A 14,395-nucleotide genomic window follows, 5' to 3' on the forward strand; every position below is an offset into this window, starting at 1 on the left:
ATATGATAAGATTAACTAACTAATCGTCTTTAAAATACATTATCTATAAAATATAGCCCGAAATCAAACAATACAAAATCAGATTATTAATAAGATAAGTACTAAAGGGCTAACACATAAGGCGTTCCGTTCGCCTTGCCATAGACCGCACTCCCACAAAACATTATGTGCAGTTTGCACACCTACTGTTTGCTATTGAACACTGACATAACGTAAAGCGAAAAGCTTAAATAAAAAAATGCTAGTAAAGTTATCATTTTTCCTATCTACATTGCCATTCCTCCATCAGGTGATCAGAGACTTCTGTAATCTTGAAATGAAACTACTTTTACGGATTTTATCGCGGTTTAATTTTAGATTTTAGTTCCCGACGTTTCGTGACCTTTGCAGGTATCATGGTCACGGGCAGACTGAGATGGCGTTCGTCATGACAGAAGATGTTGCTCGTTCTACCTTCATATTTTAATTAATTATTTGTGGTCCGACCTACGCAGTATGAGCTCACTGTGTCTTGATGTCTTGCAGCGCTGCTCTTGGGTTTGGCCTTGAGTTTATTTATTATTGGATCCCAAGTAGGTGATATCTTCCAGCCATCTTCTCTATTGAAATTAGGGTGTTTTTTAATCTCAATAGCCTCGCGAAACATCCTAGGTAGGAATTTGGATTCTTTAGCGATTCACCGTTTAAGTACCAATCTCGAATCTCACCACCACCCTAAACAGTTAGCTACCGTGGGAAAATCTTTGTTTCAGAGAGCACTCGGACTCTGTGATGACTCAGACACCGACACCTTGCCGCTGAGCTTCAACACGTCAAGCAAGTACTGCGACACAACAAGCTCCAAGTTTCACGGCCCCGTCACAGAAACCGAGTGAAGCCAGCCACTGTTGATCGTTTGCCTGCTGTACTACCATATGTCAGAGGAGTCACTGACAAGATTGGTTACATCCTGAAGCGAGCTTCAATTAAAACATACTTCAAGCCGCCCAAGAAGATTAGCCAGTCCTTACCATCCGTCAAGTGTCACATACCTCTACAATATGCAGGAGTATACAAACTAGATTGTGACTGCGGCCTCTCTTACATCGGTCAAACCAAACGAAGCATAGGGACCCGCGTTAAAGAACACATAGCTGACGTGAAACACCGCCGCTCAACGAAGTCTGCAGTCGCCGAACATGCTAAAGTTTCCAGCCATTATATTAGATTTGACCAACCACAGATCCTCGCTAAAAAATCCAAATTCCTACCTAGGATGTTTCGCGAGGCTATTGAGATTAAAAAACACCCTAATTTCAATAGAGAAGATGGCTGGAAGATATCACCTACTTGGGATCCAATAATAAATAAACTCAAGGCCAAACCCAAGAGCAGCGCTGCAAGACATCAAGACACAGTGAGCTCATACTGCGTAGGTCGGACCACAAATAATTAATTAAAATATGAAGGTAGAACGAGCAACATCTTCTGTCAAGACGAACGCCATCTCAGTCTGCCCGTGACCATACCGTACCTGCAAAGGTCTCGAAACGTCGGGAACTAAAATCTAAAATTAATCCGCGATAAAATCCATAAAAGTAGTTTCATTTCAATGTCTAACATTCGCGTAAACCTAAGAAACCACTACTTCTGTAATCTGTTTAAATAATTTATCTATCATTTTAAGTACGCGTTTATATAATATATATCCTGGGACAACTCACACACGGTTATCTGATCCCAATCTAAGCAGAGCTTGTGTTATGGTAACCTGAAAACTGATAAACTTACTTATATTTATATATACACACATATTATAGATAAATTACACCCAGACACCAGAACAAATGATCATGCTCACACACAACAATTGTCCTGGGCGGCAATCGAACGATCCGGTATAGTAGCCAGGGGCACTAACCACTATACCAACAGGCCCGTCAGAGAAAAAAAGATTGATTGAAAAGTCGTCTGAAGTCTTAGGTGAAATAATTCATTGCCGCGGACATTGTATTTTAAGATCAACACGTAAAACGCCTGTTAAGACGGACAGGGCTTCACTATCGACAGTCCGCTCCTTACTCAAAAAACAATTTGCGTCTTGTCGCGCCTATTCCCCTCTCGATCGGTGACACTGACTCACCGCTCCTTACTCAAGAAAGTTGACTTCGATGTAATTTACATCTTGCCACGGTGCTAATTGTAAATCCCTGTTAAAGCATAAAAGTTTTTTTGCATCTCTTCGATTCTTTTTAAAAGTTCCTCTCTGAAACGGGGCCGAGATATCAAAAACTAATTCTTGCTTTAACTATTATTTCAATTAATTTTGATGTTATTTAAGATACCCTTTAAGTCTGTTTAAGAAGTCATTGAAAGGCTTTGTGCGGTGCACTATTCAGACAATTTCGTTCACTTCAATTAGATATAAGGTACAAACTCGAATCGACAAAATTATCTAGTCTCGATTTGAGTAGATTTTCGTTTTTCGAGCCGGAATTTAATCACAGAACACTCTAAACATATTTTATCGGGGGAGATTATTTTCCACTTCTCCACTACACCATACTGACGCGCGGGCAGAAGTCGGTCCCAGCTATTGCTTATGTATCTTTCACAGTCATTACGGGTAGTTAGAAGCTTGAAAGTCTGACAACCAGTCTTACCAAGGTACATGGGTTAAAGGTCAGATAGGCATTGACTCCTTGTAGAACAATTTAGCTGCATCCAGTTAGACTGGCCTACACTGAGACTAACATAGTTGGAAAAAGGCTAGGATGATGATGATAATGATGAGCAACCGCTGTTTAACCTCGATTTTTATTCTGCATAACCTTTAAAGTGACCAAAGCTACATTTTACGAGTAACATAAGATCAAACAATTCATCTCTCGAAACAGGAAAAAGCAGAGAAATTTAAAACATCGCATTAAACCTGATTAGGCTTGTTAACAATTTTAATCTGCAGTAAAATCAATTAGGAAGGTATTAATAACTTTCCTGTTGCAAATACTAACGCATAGCGATCGTATGTTTCATACAATTATCTTCAGATTTAAATAGATAAGATAGATCACCATATAAACATGAATGAATCGATTGTTGCAATATTTCACAAGGCTTTTTGGTTTTTTTCGGAGGAGCTCGTGGCTAAGCTATAACTTCACAAGTGAATTAATCACAGGTTAAGCTACGCTTGACGCGGTTGGTCCGTAGGTGGGTGACCACTTTTGTCATAACGAGTTCCTCCGTGTTTCGGAAGGCATGTTAAATTGTGGGTTCCGGCTGTTATTCATACCTACATCTTTGACAGTGGTTTCAGGTAGTCAAAAGCTGTAATGTCTGACAACCAGTCCTACTATGGGGCATCCATCGTGTTGCCCAGGTAACTGGGTTGAGGAGGTCAGAAAGGTAGTCGCTTCTTGTAAAACACTGGTAGTTAGTTGTAACCGGTTAGACTGGAAGCCGACCCCAACATAGCTGGGAAAAGGCTAGGCCGATGATGATGTACCCATATGTATCTGTTACCGGCCAAACCCGATTTCAGGATAAACTAGTTCTTCCTATACCCGATAGGATTAAGTATTATAGCCTAGTTCAAACTAATTTGTCTGTACTATACGGACAAAATGGTTTTTTTTATTCTTATGTCAATTAGTCAATTTTTTTTTGCGCAGTGAGATCCATCCATGGTCCAATGGATGGATTTCCCCCCGATGGACCCATCGATGGTCCAATCCATGGACTTCCTTAGCCCGGGGAGAGGCGGAGGGGTGTACCGGACTCTTACCGGCTAAAACCCCCCGGTGTGTCTCCTCGCACGTGAGCACGTGGGGCCGCACTAGTGCTGGCCCGGTCAGTCCGGGCCTCGCCTCGTGCACGGGGGAGTGAGGTGTTTGCCTACCCCGTGCACTAGTCAATTAACTTTAGATTATTGCAAATGTATGAGACTGATTATAATTCGAAAAAATAAAGATTTATGATTAAAAAACAAAACACCCTTAAATTAAGCTTTTAAATATCTTACCTACAACAGCGCAGTGGGGCAACAAAGGGCAAGTACAATCAAGTAATGCATGGTGACGTCTTGCTGGTGAAAACGAAGATTCCTCAAAACATATCTCGTATTTATAGAAATTAAATAAAAAGTGATAATTGACTAATATACCTACTAATCATCCTTAAAAAGTATCTATAAAAGATAGCCCGAAATCAAATAATTGAAAGTCGGATTATTTTTCTTAAGATAAGCAAGGCTCATTTACAACCGTTGTGTAGATAGGTATAATCGAAATAAAAAATCATTTACCTATTCTTTGTCTTATAACTAGCACTTTTTAAAACGAGAATCCATCATACAGGCTTCCGATACTACAGTCCCGGAACATCCCAAATTGAAAAACGCAATCTTTTTTTTAATTAAATGAAAAGACCCTGCAAGTTATAGGACCTACGTACATAGGTACCTAGAGGTAAACTTAAAATCATGTTATTGCAATACTTTGCCTCGTGAAGGCGCTGAAAGGCTACGCTCCTTTTCTCTGAATTGACTCTAGAAGAAAAGCTATCTCATCAAATTGCTACACTCCATGCTTATGTGTCAAACATTCAGCTGACTGAGACTCGACCATGAGATAGTTTGAACGCATTATCGTTTCATTAATTCCAACTTTTTTCTTGGAAACGCAAATGATTTTAATCCACGCCGTGGTCGCCACATTGCACGGCAATATGACGGACTTGTTCCTACTAAACGAAGAAACAGACCTCCTACTAAGAAAAACACCTCAACCCCCTTCTACTGCTAAAGCCCTTATCACGGGTCACTCATGCATGCGCTGGCCTTTCTGCCGTTTATACATAAACTAGTGTCCGAATTTACTGTGCCAATGGGCTACTGACGATGCAATGGGAAATGACAAAACAGAAGAAACACATTTAGACGAGAAACAACAACTTTATTGATTTTGCAAAACTGCTGACCTGTTCTACATTTAAGACAACATTAAATATTTAACAACCGAAACAAGTAACAATTTATTCCATTCCAATTCATTACAAAGAAAACGTCCCGCACCAAGGAGTTTAATCCTTGTTTCGTGTGGCTTTCACAAACATTCAAGGCGGGTATCAAACCCGCTGTTACTTTATTGCTCTTGTTAATAAACATTCTGTTGTAGCGGAGAAGCTCATAGTGAAAATATAAGGAGCGAATTGTTTTTTCTTTATTTGCTGCCACTGGCTGCCAGCTATATATTTCCTATAGCACAAAAATGTGTTTCGGCGAAGATTCGCCCCTCAACCGGCCTCCTCATCCATGCTTATTGAATAACGCAAAAAACATATCGGGATCGAAAATATGAAAGAAGGAATAACAGTATATCAAATAAAAGAAAATAATTATATCAATAAAAGAAACTTTATTAATTGCTAAACAAAGAAAAATATACTAAAAATTACATAAACAATGGCTTCTATGCGTTTACACCTACTTATCTTACAGTAATAGAGCGAAAGAAAACATTCACAATTTTGTACGTAAAGCTCTAAACCCACTGTGGCGTGACATGAAGTCCTCACACGTGGAAATGGGTGATGATACTTGCTTCCAATTTAAACTAAAACATACATGAAGGTTTGGTCTTTTCATTGATACCAGTCAGCCGTTTGTTCTGATATTATATTCGAAAAACGGTCACACTTTGTGAGTCCTATAAAGAATCTTTCTATCGCGGAAATACCGAAAAAAATATATTTTGTGCGATTCACTTTCCACGTTACGCCAAAGTGGACGGGGAGCCGTAAATTCCACACAAACATATTCCATACAAAATTCGACAACACAACACTTATAGCAATCTCTCAAAAACAACAGACAAGCTGATATTTAGGACTTTACAACGCATCTGTATAATAGTTCTATTCAGATTAAAAAAATCTTTTGAATAAAGTCATTGAAAACTGCACCTTATGCAGAGCTGTTTGAGTACAATTTACTGTGTCAGATAAGGACATAATGAGCTGTAAAATCCAAAAGATCAAAACAAAACGACATAACAATCACCACACGGCCGTAAAACATTATGTACAAGTTAACATTTCACTCTAACGCGACAAAGATCACTCGAAATCATACGCACATATAACCATCATTAGTATCTATTGATTGGATCGTACCGAAATTAATATCAATATAATATTCAAGTTAAAAACGATTTAAATACATAATCAATATAATTTTTCAAATTAATTGGACATAAAGTAACAATATAGGTGGTTTTTACCGCCTCTTCCATCAATTTATATATTTAGTTCAGATCTCTACCACTAGGGGTGCTAGTGTAGATCACACTAGCGCCTCTATTGGTAGAGTTAGGGAACAGTGACGGTGTTACCTGGATGAAAAAACACAATTATTGTAAATTCAAACATCATGTGTAAGAGACCATGTAATATTAAAAATTTATTACAATAATATGTAGAAAAAATGCAAAATACCTATAGGGTGCAATCCAATCAATATTAGTATGAAATATACAATGTAATATCATCAGCATAAGTTTACAAGTATCTACTTTTATAACAGATATTTACAGCGTTTACAATAAAAAGTAGGTGAGTATATAATCATATGTAATATGTCCATAGAATGTTCGAGAAACGCACCCACTTTTCACTTAACACTGAATAATAATATGATTTCGAAAAAATAAGGCATAAAATGGTATTTAGTCTACGAATTACTATTAAAAATATGGTCAAATAATTAAAAAATATTAAAACAGAAAATGCAATATCGTAATTCCAAATACATATAATAATATGAATACTATTTTCATGTTATAATTAAAATAATAAGGCATTTGTCAAGGTATTTGAAAGGCACTATTATATATAAATATAAATTGCGTATATGACCAACAAGCCAATATCATGTGAAATATAAATAACGTTTTGTAAATCAAATATATGAATGTATACATATAATTTTGTATACTACAAATAGTTTAATTGTATGGATTGTGTCAATGTTTTTTTCTTTAATTAATGTCGTCTTTTTCGTCCTATACTTGAGCGCTTATAAAAATTGACAATAACAGATTAGCAGTCATTCAATTTTTGAAAATACATGCTCTTGTTATTAAAGTACATACCACTCTTAAAACTTAAAACTTTCTGTCCTACTGAAGCAACATTAAAATGTTCAAATGATAGGATATTCAGTAAGAACGTGGTATTTAATTTACTATCATTGCTATTCTCAAACTTTGTCAACATGTTTAAAAAACAATTTGATTGAACAAGCCAACTTCAACCTGACTAAAAAGTCAGTTATTTTTTAATTGTCTGCACTTTATGTATAAGAAACATTTATAAAAAATACCATTCAGGTACTATGATGAAAAATACAATTTAGATTAAAAAACACAATCCATACAACTACAATGTATCAATGTGGACGGTTATACATGCTTTAGGCACATTCAAGAGGCCATTAAGGTTTTACAACACGTTTCATTAAATGTATATATCAATATGACGCTGCATTATTTCTTTAAAGACTATTTATTCATTATTCATTGTATAATATCATGTGATCATATTTGATCCTATATATTACATTTCATATCTTTGCAATACCTGTCTCTTTTGTGTATAAATATGGTATTGTGATCACTAATCAATCATTTACAAATTACAACAGGTTTTTTTTTAACAAATTCACATGTAATTACCATACAGAACATTTTAATTCAATTTATATCATTCATAAATGCAGCGCCAAACGTGAAAATTATTCTTACATCTTACGCTCAAAATTACAACTGTTTTAAATTCACTGGTTATCAACAAAATGTCATGTATGTGATGACATACAAAATGTATGATCCCATACACAGACTACCGTTTACGTCGTATATAAATACTGGTATTACATAATAAGGAATCTTTATTGAAGGATAAGGTTAGTTGTCATTAAATTTCTTTAAAGCATATTATAATTATCAAAAGTTCTCTTTTTAATTGAAATATTATTTGTTAACCTCAACAGTTAAGATTGCGGTTAATATAAGAGCATTGTTTAGTTCAATAGTGCTAGTTACCAGGTCATGCAAAAATAATTCTAGTAGGTAAATTGATTCGTACGGTATCGAATTATTTTAGCAGTATTGTAGAAACCCGTACGTTTTGCGATAAAGATACATAATATTTTCTTCCGGTCAAAAAATCTACCTAGCACTAATTAAGTTGATAAAATAAAAAGCATGATTGATCCGTAATAGTTTGTCTTGTCTTTAGCACATTTCATTTAGCGTTAGTCTCTGAAACATCTCGTTAGAAAATATATAAATTTTATCAATTGGTCTACTAAGGGACACGAAACAGTCGCTCTTTTTGAGGAACTAAATCATTTCTTATTAATATTTTGAGATCAATCGCATTTTCCTTTACCTGTCCATGTCCCATGATTTGGTTTGATTTAATTATATTTACCAGCTGTTCTCCCTAAAACTAGTCTGATCAAAAACTTGTTGCATTGAACTCCTTTCCGGTTGTTTTTCAAAATTTCCTTTTAGGTAATTAATATTTTTATAAACATTTACAATATAAAATAACTAAGAACTTAATGTAACTAAATTGCAACATTCTGTTCACAATTTACATGATAAATGAAGACTCGACTTTATGATGGCACAAACTAATTAAACAAATAATGCTTTTTTCGACTCAACTGTTTGTAAAAGTTTTTTCTAATCACAAATCAAAAGAACGTTCCTGTTTCATATATGCAGCAATTAGTCAATTTATACATGTCTTCAAATAATAAATCAACAGTTCTTTGTTAAAAAACCACTGTAGGCCTTTTTTTTGTCTGTCTTCCATCTCACATTTTATAAAGAACTCGATTTAAAAAGGGTTGAGTCGAAAAAAGTTTATATGACACATATATAATAGTTACAATAACTGTAATATAAAGAACACATAATCTTTCCTACATAATATTGTTTGAATCAGTGGCTTAATGTACAATATCTACAATAATCTGTTTCAGTCTTCAATCAGTAATACATATAAAAATTACTAGAGTTTTATTGTTAATTTGTCTTTGACGATATGACTAAACTAAATCCAACTATTTGGCTAAACGTTGCGTTCAATGACTTGGCTATTTGTCCTTTAGCCACTTAATTGGATGGTATGTCCTAAATTTACTGACTGTTCAGAGGAAAACCCTGAACTCAAATACTATATTACTTATTTTAACTGAAACATGTGGTAGACTAAATGGTGTTAGTAAATAATTTATTTTATACAATTCTGTAACCACAGTTAGATGTAAAATATTATACAATAAGCCCTGAATCTAAACTAATGATATTTAATGTTAGATAAAATAAAAATTGCATTACAACTAAATCGAAGCTAATTGATTCTTAAAGTATCTCCTTAAAACATAGATCATTAAAATGGGAGTTGACAGTTCATATCTTTATGTGAAAAAAAATAATTAAAGAAAACATTTTCTACTGAAGCCCATCAACCTAGTTATCAATTTTATGTCTTCAAGTATACATCATCAATGGAGTTTTGTAGTGATAAAGATATTTACATATTTTTGTTACGTCAAGCATTTAAAACACAATCCACAATTTAAGAAGATGCCTTAAGACCTCATAAAGTCTATAAAACTTAGATACAAAATGTCTTATCATGATAATATATTTATAAATTTATAGTAACATGCTAAATCATATAATATCATCAATACCAACGGATTTATGGCAAACATAATTTTTTGTGCTTCGCAATACCAAAAATATAAATCGTTAAGCATTATTTACACCAATATGTTTTTAACCTCGTCATAAATTATATTGACAAGTATTATAGTAAACCTTAATGTCTTTGTTCATTACATTACGCTTAAAAAATACGATTCAATAAATTGGACACATGGTTTTGAGCTGCATAATCATAAAATGCCAATTGGGGCCTTGTTACAACACAAAACATAAAAAAATCTATTAACAATATTTTGTCTCGTATAAAATACAAAATGCAACAGTTGAAATGATTTTTGAGATTAAAGAATTTTAAAACCAGATACCAAGGTAGGGTGGGGGCGGTGTGCAGTCGCGGCGGCGGCGGCGGCGGCTAGGACACGGACGAGATGGCGTTGTGCGGCGAGCCCATCTGCGTGAGCACCTTGTCGAGCCACTGCAGCGGCCCGTGCAGGTGGATCTCGATCCAGCACGGCGTGGACGTCACGTCCTGCCGGTGGTACTCCGCGCCCCAGCCCTTCACGAACGACATGCGGATCGTGCACATCTTCGTCAGCTCGTACACCGCCTCGAACCCGTGGTTCACGCTCTGCGACAGCAGCTGCGCGAACTCTCTGTTGTTGAAGATCTTCAGCGAACAACCGGGTGGTATTTTGCAGACAGTAGAAGGATGGAAGCCGTGATGATGATTGCAGTTACGGCTTTGGACGAAAATCGCAGCGTCCGACAAACACTCCGCATACACTTCGCCACCCACGTAGTACAGATGCACTCCCTTCCCTATGTGGCGTCTCGTGTTTTCGATCGTGGAATTTCTATTCACATTACTGAGCTGACCCAAGCAGAACCTGTCGCTGTTATTCGAGGGATCCGTGAAGCCATCTACGACGACAGAATGTGAATTGCAATGGAATACTTCGCCTACACGACAATTTAGCTCGTAGTAAGCGACCGAAGCCCAGTATAGAGGCTCCTGATAGGAGACTGGAGCCACTTCCCCGGGTGGTTCTGAATCATCTGAAGGTGGGGAGTAGGCAGGGGGTGGCGTGTCCGGGAGCTCTGAGCTAGCTGACGGTGGGAACCCTGACCCAGAGTACGAGACATTGTGTGGCATGGAAGGTTCAGTCGTCCTTTGGAAAGGTAGCAAGGAGTGTCCAGGAGCGAACTCTGAATGTCTGGGTACGAGCACGGGGGGTAAGACAGGGCTCTCGACTCGCTTATAGTGGTAGGGGTTAATACACACTTCTTTTTGTTTGGCGCTGAAGGGGTACTGGCAGATCTCCAAGGGTTTTAACTCATGGTGGCTCTGGAGGTCAGGCCAGCGCCACACGCGACAGTATATCACGTGAGGCAAGCCTTTACGATGTGATACCTGAAATATTTACGTTAAAGAATTAGTTGTATGACTGATTTCATATCTATTACATCATGATTATATTAATATGCTTACCTGTAATCTTCCATCGAGTGATCTAGGTATCGTAACGCACTTGGAAGGTGTGCCGGGACACGAGAGTGCACGTTCTAGTTCTTCTATGGCACCTTTCCGTTTCTTTAACTTTTTCACCAGACTGTCCACTGCCTTCTCTGCCCATTTCTCTTCTTCATCACCCTGTAAACAATATTGAGTAAATGTATTTTTCTTAATACGATGTTTAAATAGTCGTTCATTAACAGTTCATTAATTCTGGCCTATGCATGATAGAAATATTAAATACTAGCTTCCGCTTTAAGACATCGCCGCGGAAGGAGCACAGCTTTATAAAACTTTTAATATACTTTATAGGCAATATTTTCTCGACTTCCGACATATTTTCCGCAGCCAATGAGTAATCTAGTGTTTATTAATTCTAGACATGTGGGCTTGCTGTTCGACATGTCTTATTATGCATGCACTGAGTTAAGTGCATTATCAAAATAGACGCAATTTTACTTAAAGGGTGGGAAACGAACTAGGTATTTTCGTGAAACAATGTCCTTAAGAAATGACTTCTATTTTCTTTATTCATGATCACAATTAAAGGTTTTGTTGAAGATATAGTAATGTTTTTATCTATATTTTTATGTTTGTGTTAAACACTTTGTTTATTATGGACTGAATTAAAGGTTTATTATTATTCAATGAGCACAATAAATAGAATTTATCGACACAACTATGACTTTTTAGCATATTTTATCAAAAATTTACCATGTTCACTTTTTCCATATTTCTTTTACCTATAAATTGTTTTTATTCCAATGTTGGCAGCAGTATAAACTTTCTTGGTTACTCTAAATAAAAAAAGATGTTTATAATTGGTCAATGTCCTTAGTGTCAGAGTTTAAGGGGCCTAAGACCTCTGATGAGGGATAACACACTTACTTAAAGATGAATAAACATTTATATATTTAGAATTCTAGACAAAACTCATGTCTAGTTTATTCTAAAATTATCCTCAAAATATTTACCTGTATTATGAGAAATATCTATATCATTGGCATGTGGTAAACAATGAATCACAATACTAGGAATTGGTTGACTGTTGGTGATTCATTCAGTTATAACAACTACTGTTTATAACTTTTACTGCTTCAAGAAAGCTTTCAGCTGGCGGGTTAAACCGGCACACACTGGATTACCCACCCACTGTAGGGATGGGTGGGTTATTCCCTTTACCCTATTTTTTATCTATGCACTTTTTTACTTTACTTGAAATAAGGAGGTATGGTATACACTATACATAGTAGGAGAGAGTATGGGCTTTTATTTTATATGAATCTTGTAAAACTGCCAAACAAAATAACTTAGGCCAGCTTGCAACTTATGAGTGGGGTAGGACATACAATCAGATTTACACAGTATTAATATATTGTAGCTGTATTTCAATATCCAATAATTGCATTTTGTTTTTTTTTCGTGTTTTGTAACTTTTATGCTGATTAATGATTATACACTTTTTTATTTTAATGTGTTGACTGAAATTGAGTTTGCAAATACAAGTGTACATAGAGTAACATTTTTGAATACTCTTTTTCAAATGGGAAATTGACTTAATTTATATTGAAGTATATGGGACTTACATATGATTATGAACTATAGTAAATGTAAACCGAAAGTATAATAAGTTTACCTTTGACAGGTTTTACGGACACAATAAAATGTTAAAAAGATGTACTCTTAATTTACAAATAACATATTTTTACATACAGTAAAACGGGGTGAATAGAGTTTCAAGGGGTGAATAGAGAATAGTGTTTTTTAGGGGGTTACATGAATATTTTCTTACATTAAAATGCTTAGACACACTTACTTTATGAAATACTTGTGAGTTTGCGTATAATCTTTATGTTTTGTCTAGTTAAACATCCAAATTTTAATAAAAACTCTGTTTCTATCCACCCCAAAAAACCCTCTATTCACCCCGTTTTACAGTAGATTATTTTGTAATTAATAAGTATGATTCTTTTCTATGGAGGCCTTTGCCAAGCCACAAAGGCTGGCAAAAAAATAACTATAAGTACATTAATAAGCTTACTAACATGACTGACATTAATTCAGGGCAATTATAATGATCAGAAAATGGAGACTAGGATGTCATGGGGGAGATAAGTAAGGAATAAACTTTGGCTGATATCATTTCTTAGAGCTAGAATTGAAAGACAAATTGGCATTCTCTACAACCTCTTAGTGTAAACATGGGTTGTTATTTTATTTTCAAAGGATATGTTTTAAAATGTGAAAAAAATTAAGTACTTGTAGCAATAGTCTATAAAGTAGCATTTAAGCTCTGATCAAGGTCTAAGAAAGAATTAACTTTTGTGTATGTGTGTTCAAGTATTATCTATTGTCTCTCAATCACACAAGTTTAAGCATCCCTTTATAAAGATAGGCATAAGGGGTGACATGTCTTTAGCATGTTATTTGCACTAAATTGTGTACTAAGGAAATGTACTTAAAACTGTATTATGAAAATAGGGCAATAACTGGTGCTTGAAACCCCATATCAACAGCATATAAGAGAACACCGCGATTAGCATGGAATCTAAAACAACATTCTAAAATCGAATGGAGCCATAAAAAGTAACATGACCTAAGTGATAACATGTACACGATACCTGTTTCCACCCCAACAGTTTCTTGACGGCTGGACTTGTAAACGAGAACAGACTGTTCAGGCTCGACATAGGCCCGCTGCTCGAGGACTCGCCATCATCCGTGTCCATGGTTACCAACTTGCACCAGCCCGCGAATGAGTCACCTAACTACGGGAGTGCGCCTCCCGCCAACTATCACACCGCGGAAACAATCAAGCCGCCATCGATCACAACCACCACTTGGTATTCCCCACAACGTCTAGGAACCAATTACGAACACTACAAAATAATGATTAGCGTGACAAGCGTCGGTCCTACTAAATGATTTATGACGACACTACTACGCTCCTGTCAGGGCTCCATTTACACCTTAACACGTTAGACAACGTTATAATTAATAGTGAATAGAAGTCGTGTGATTTAGACACTGTAAAACTCTGCAAAAATAAAATAAAACACTTGCTATGCAGCATAGGACAGCTCAGAAGACATTTTGCAATGCACAGATAAAAATAATTGTGGGGATGCCAGCAATTAGCATTGTCAATTTTTTTAATACG

General features: G+C 35.9%; 1 protein-coding gene across 1 annotated transcript; it reads right to left on the reverse strand.

Annotated features, from left to right (window-relative positions):
- Positions 1–5,376: 5,376 nt before the first annotated feature.
- On the reverse strand, positions 5,377–14,349 carry LOC113497312 (protein mothers against dpp). The gene is made up of 3 exons (XM_026876812.1): positions 13,857–14,349; positions 11,212–11,373; positions 5,377–11,133 (listed from the first exon to the last, which is right to left on the reverse strand). Exons 1-3 carry the CDS (start codon positions 13,962–13,964, stop codon positions 10,135–10,137), a joined length of 1,269 nt encoding a protein of 422 aa, XP_026732613.1. The 5' UTR covers positions 13,965–14,349; the 3' UTR covers positions 5,377–10,134.
- Between the last annotated feature and the right edge of the window lie 46 nt (positions 14,350–14,395).

Source organism: Trichoplusia ni, chromosome 9 (assembly GCF_003590095.1).
Source record: "Trichoplusia ni isolate ovarian cell line Hi5 chromosome 9, tn1, whole genome shotgun sequence".
Taxonomy (NCBI): domain Eukaryota; kingdom Metazoa; phylum Arthropoda; class Insecta; order Lepidoptera; family Noctuidae; genus Trichoplusia; species Trichoplusia ni.

Excerpts from the sequence above, each read along its gene's own strand:
- LOC113497312 (XM_026876812.1), bottom strand. The coding sequence starts at position 13,964 with ATGGACACGGATGATGGCGAGTCCTCGAGCAGCGGGCCTATGTCGAGC. Across the intron at positions 11,374-13,856 it reads AACTGTTGGGGTGGAAACAG|GGTGATGAAGAAGAGAAATG; the intron begins GTATCGTGTACA and ends TATTGTTTACAG. Across the intron at positions 11,134-11,211 it reads CACTCGATGGAAGATTACAG|GTATCACATCGTAAAGGCTT; the intron begins GTAAGCATATTA and ends TAAATATTTCAG.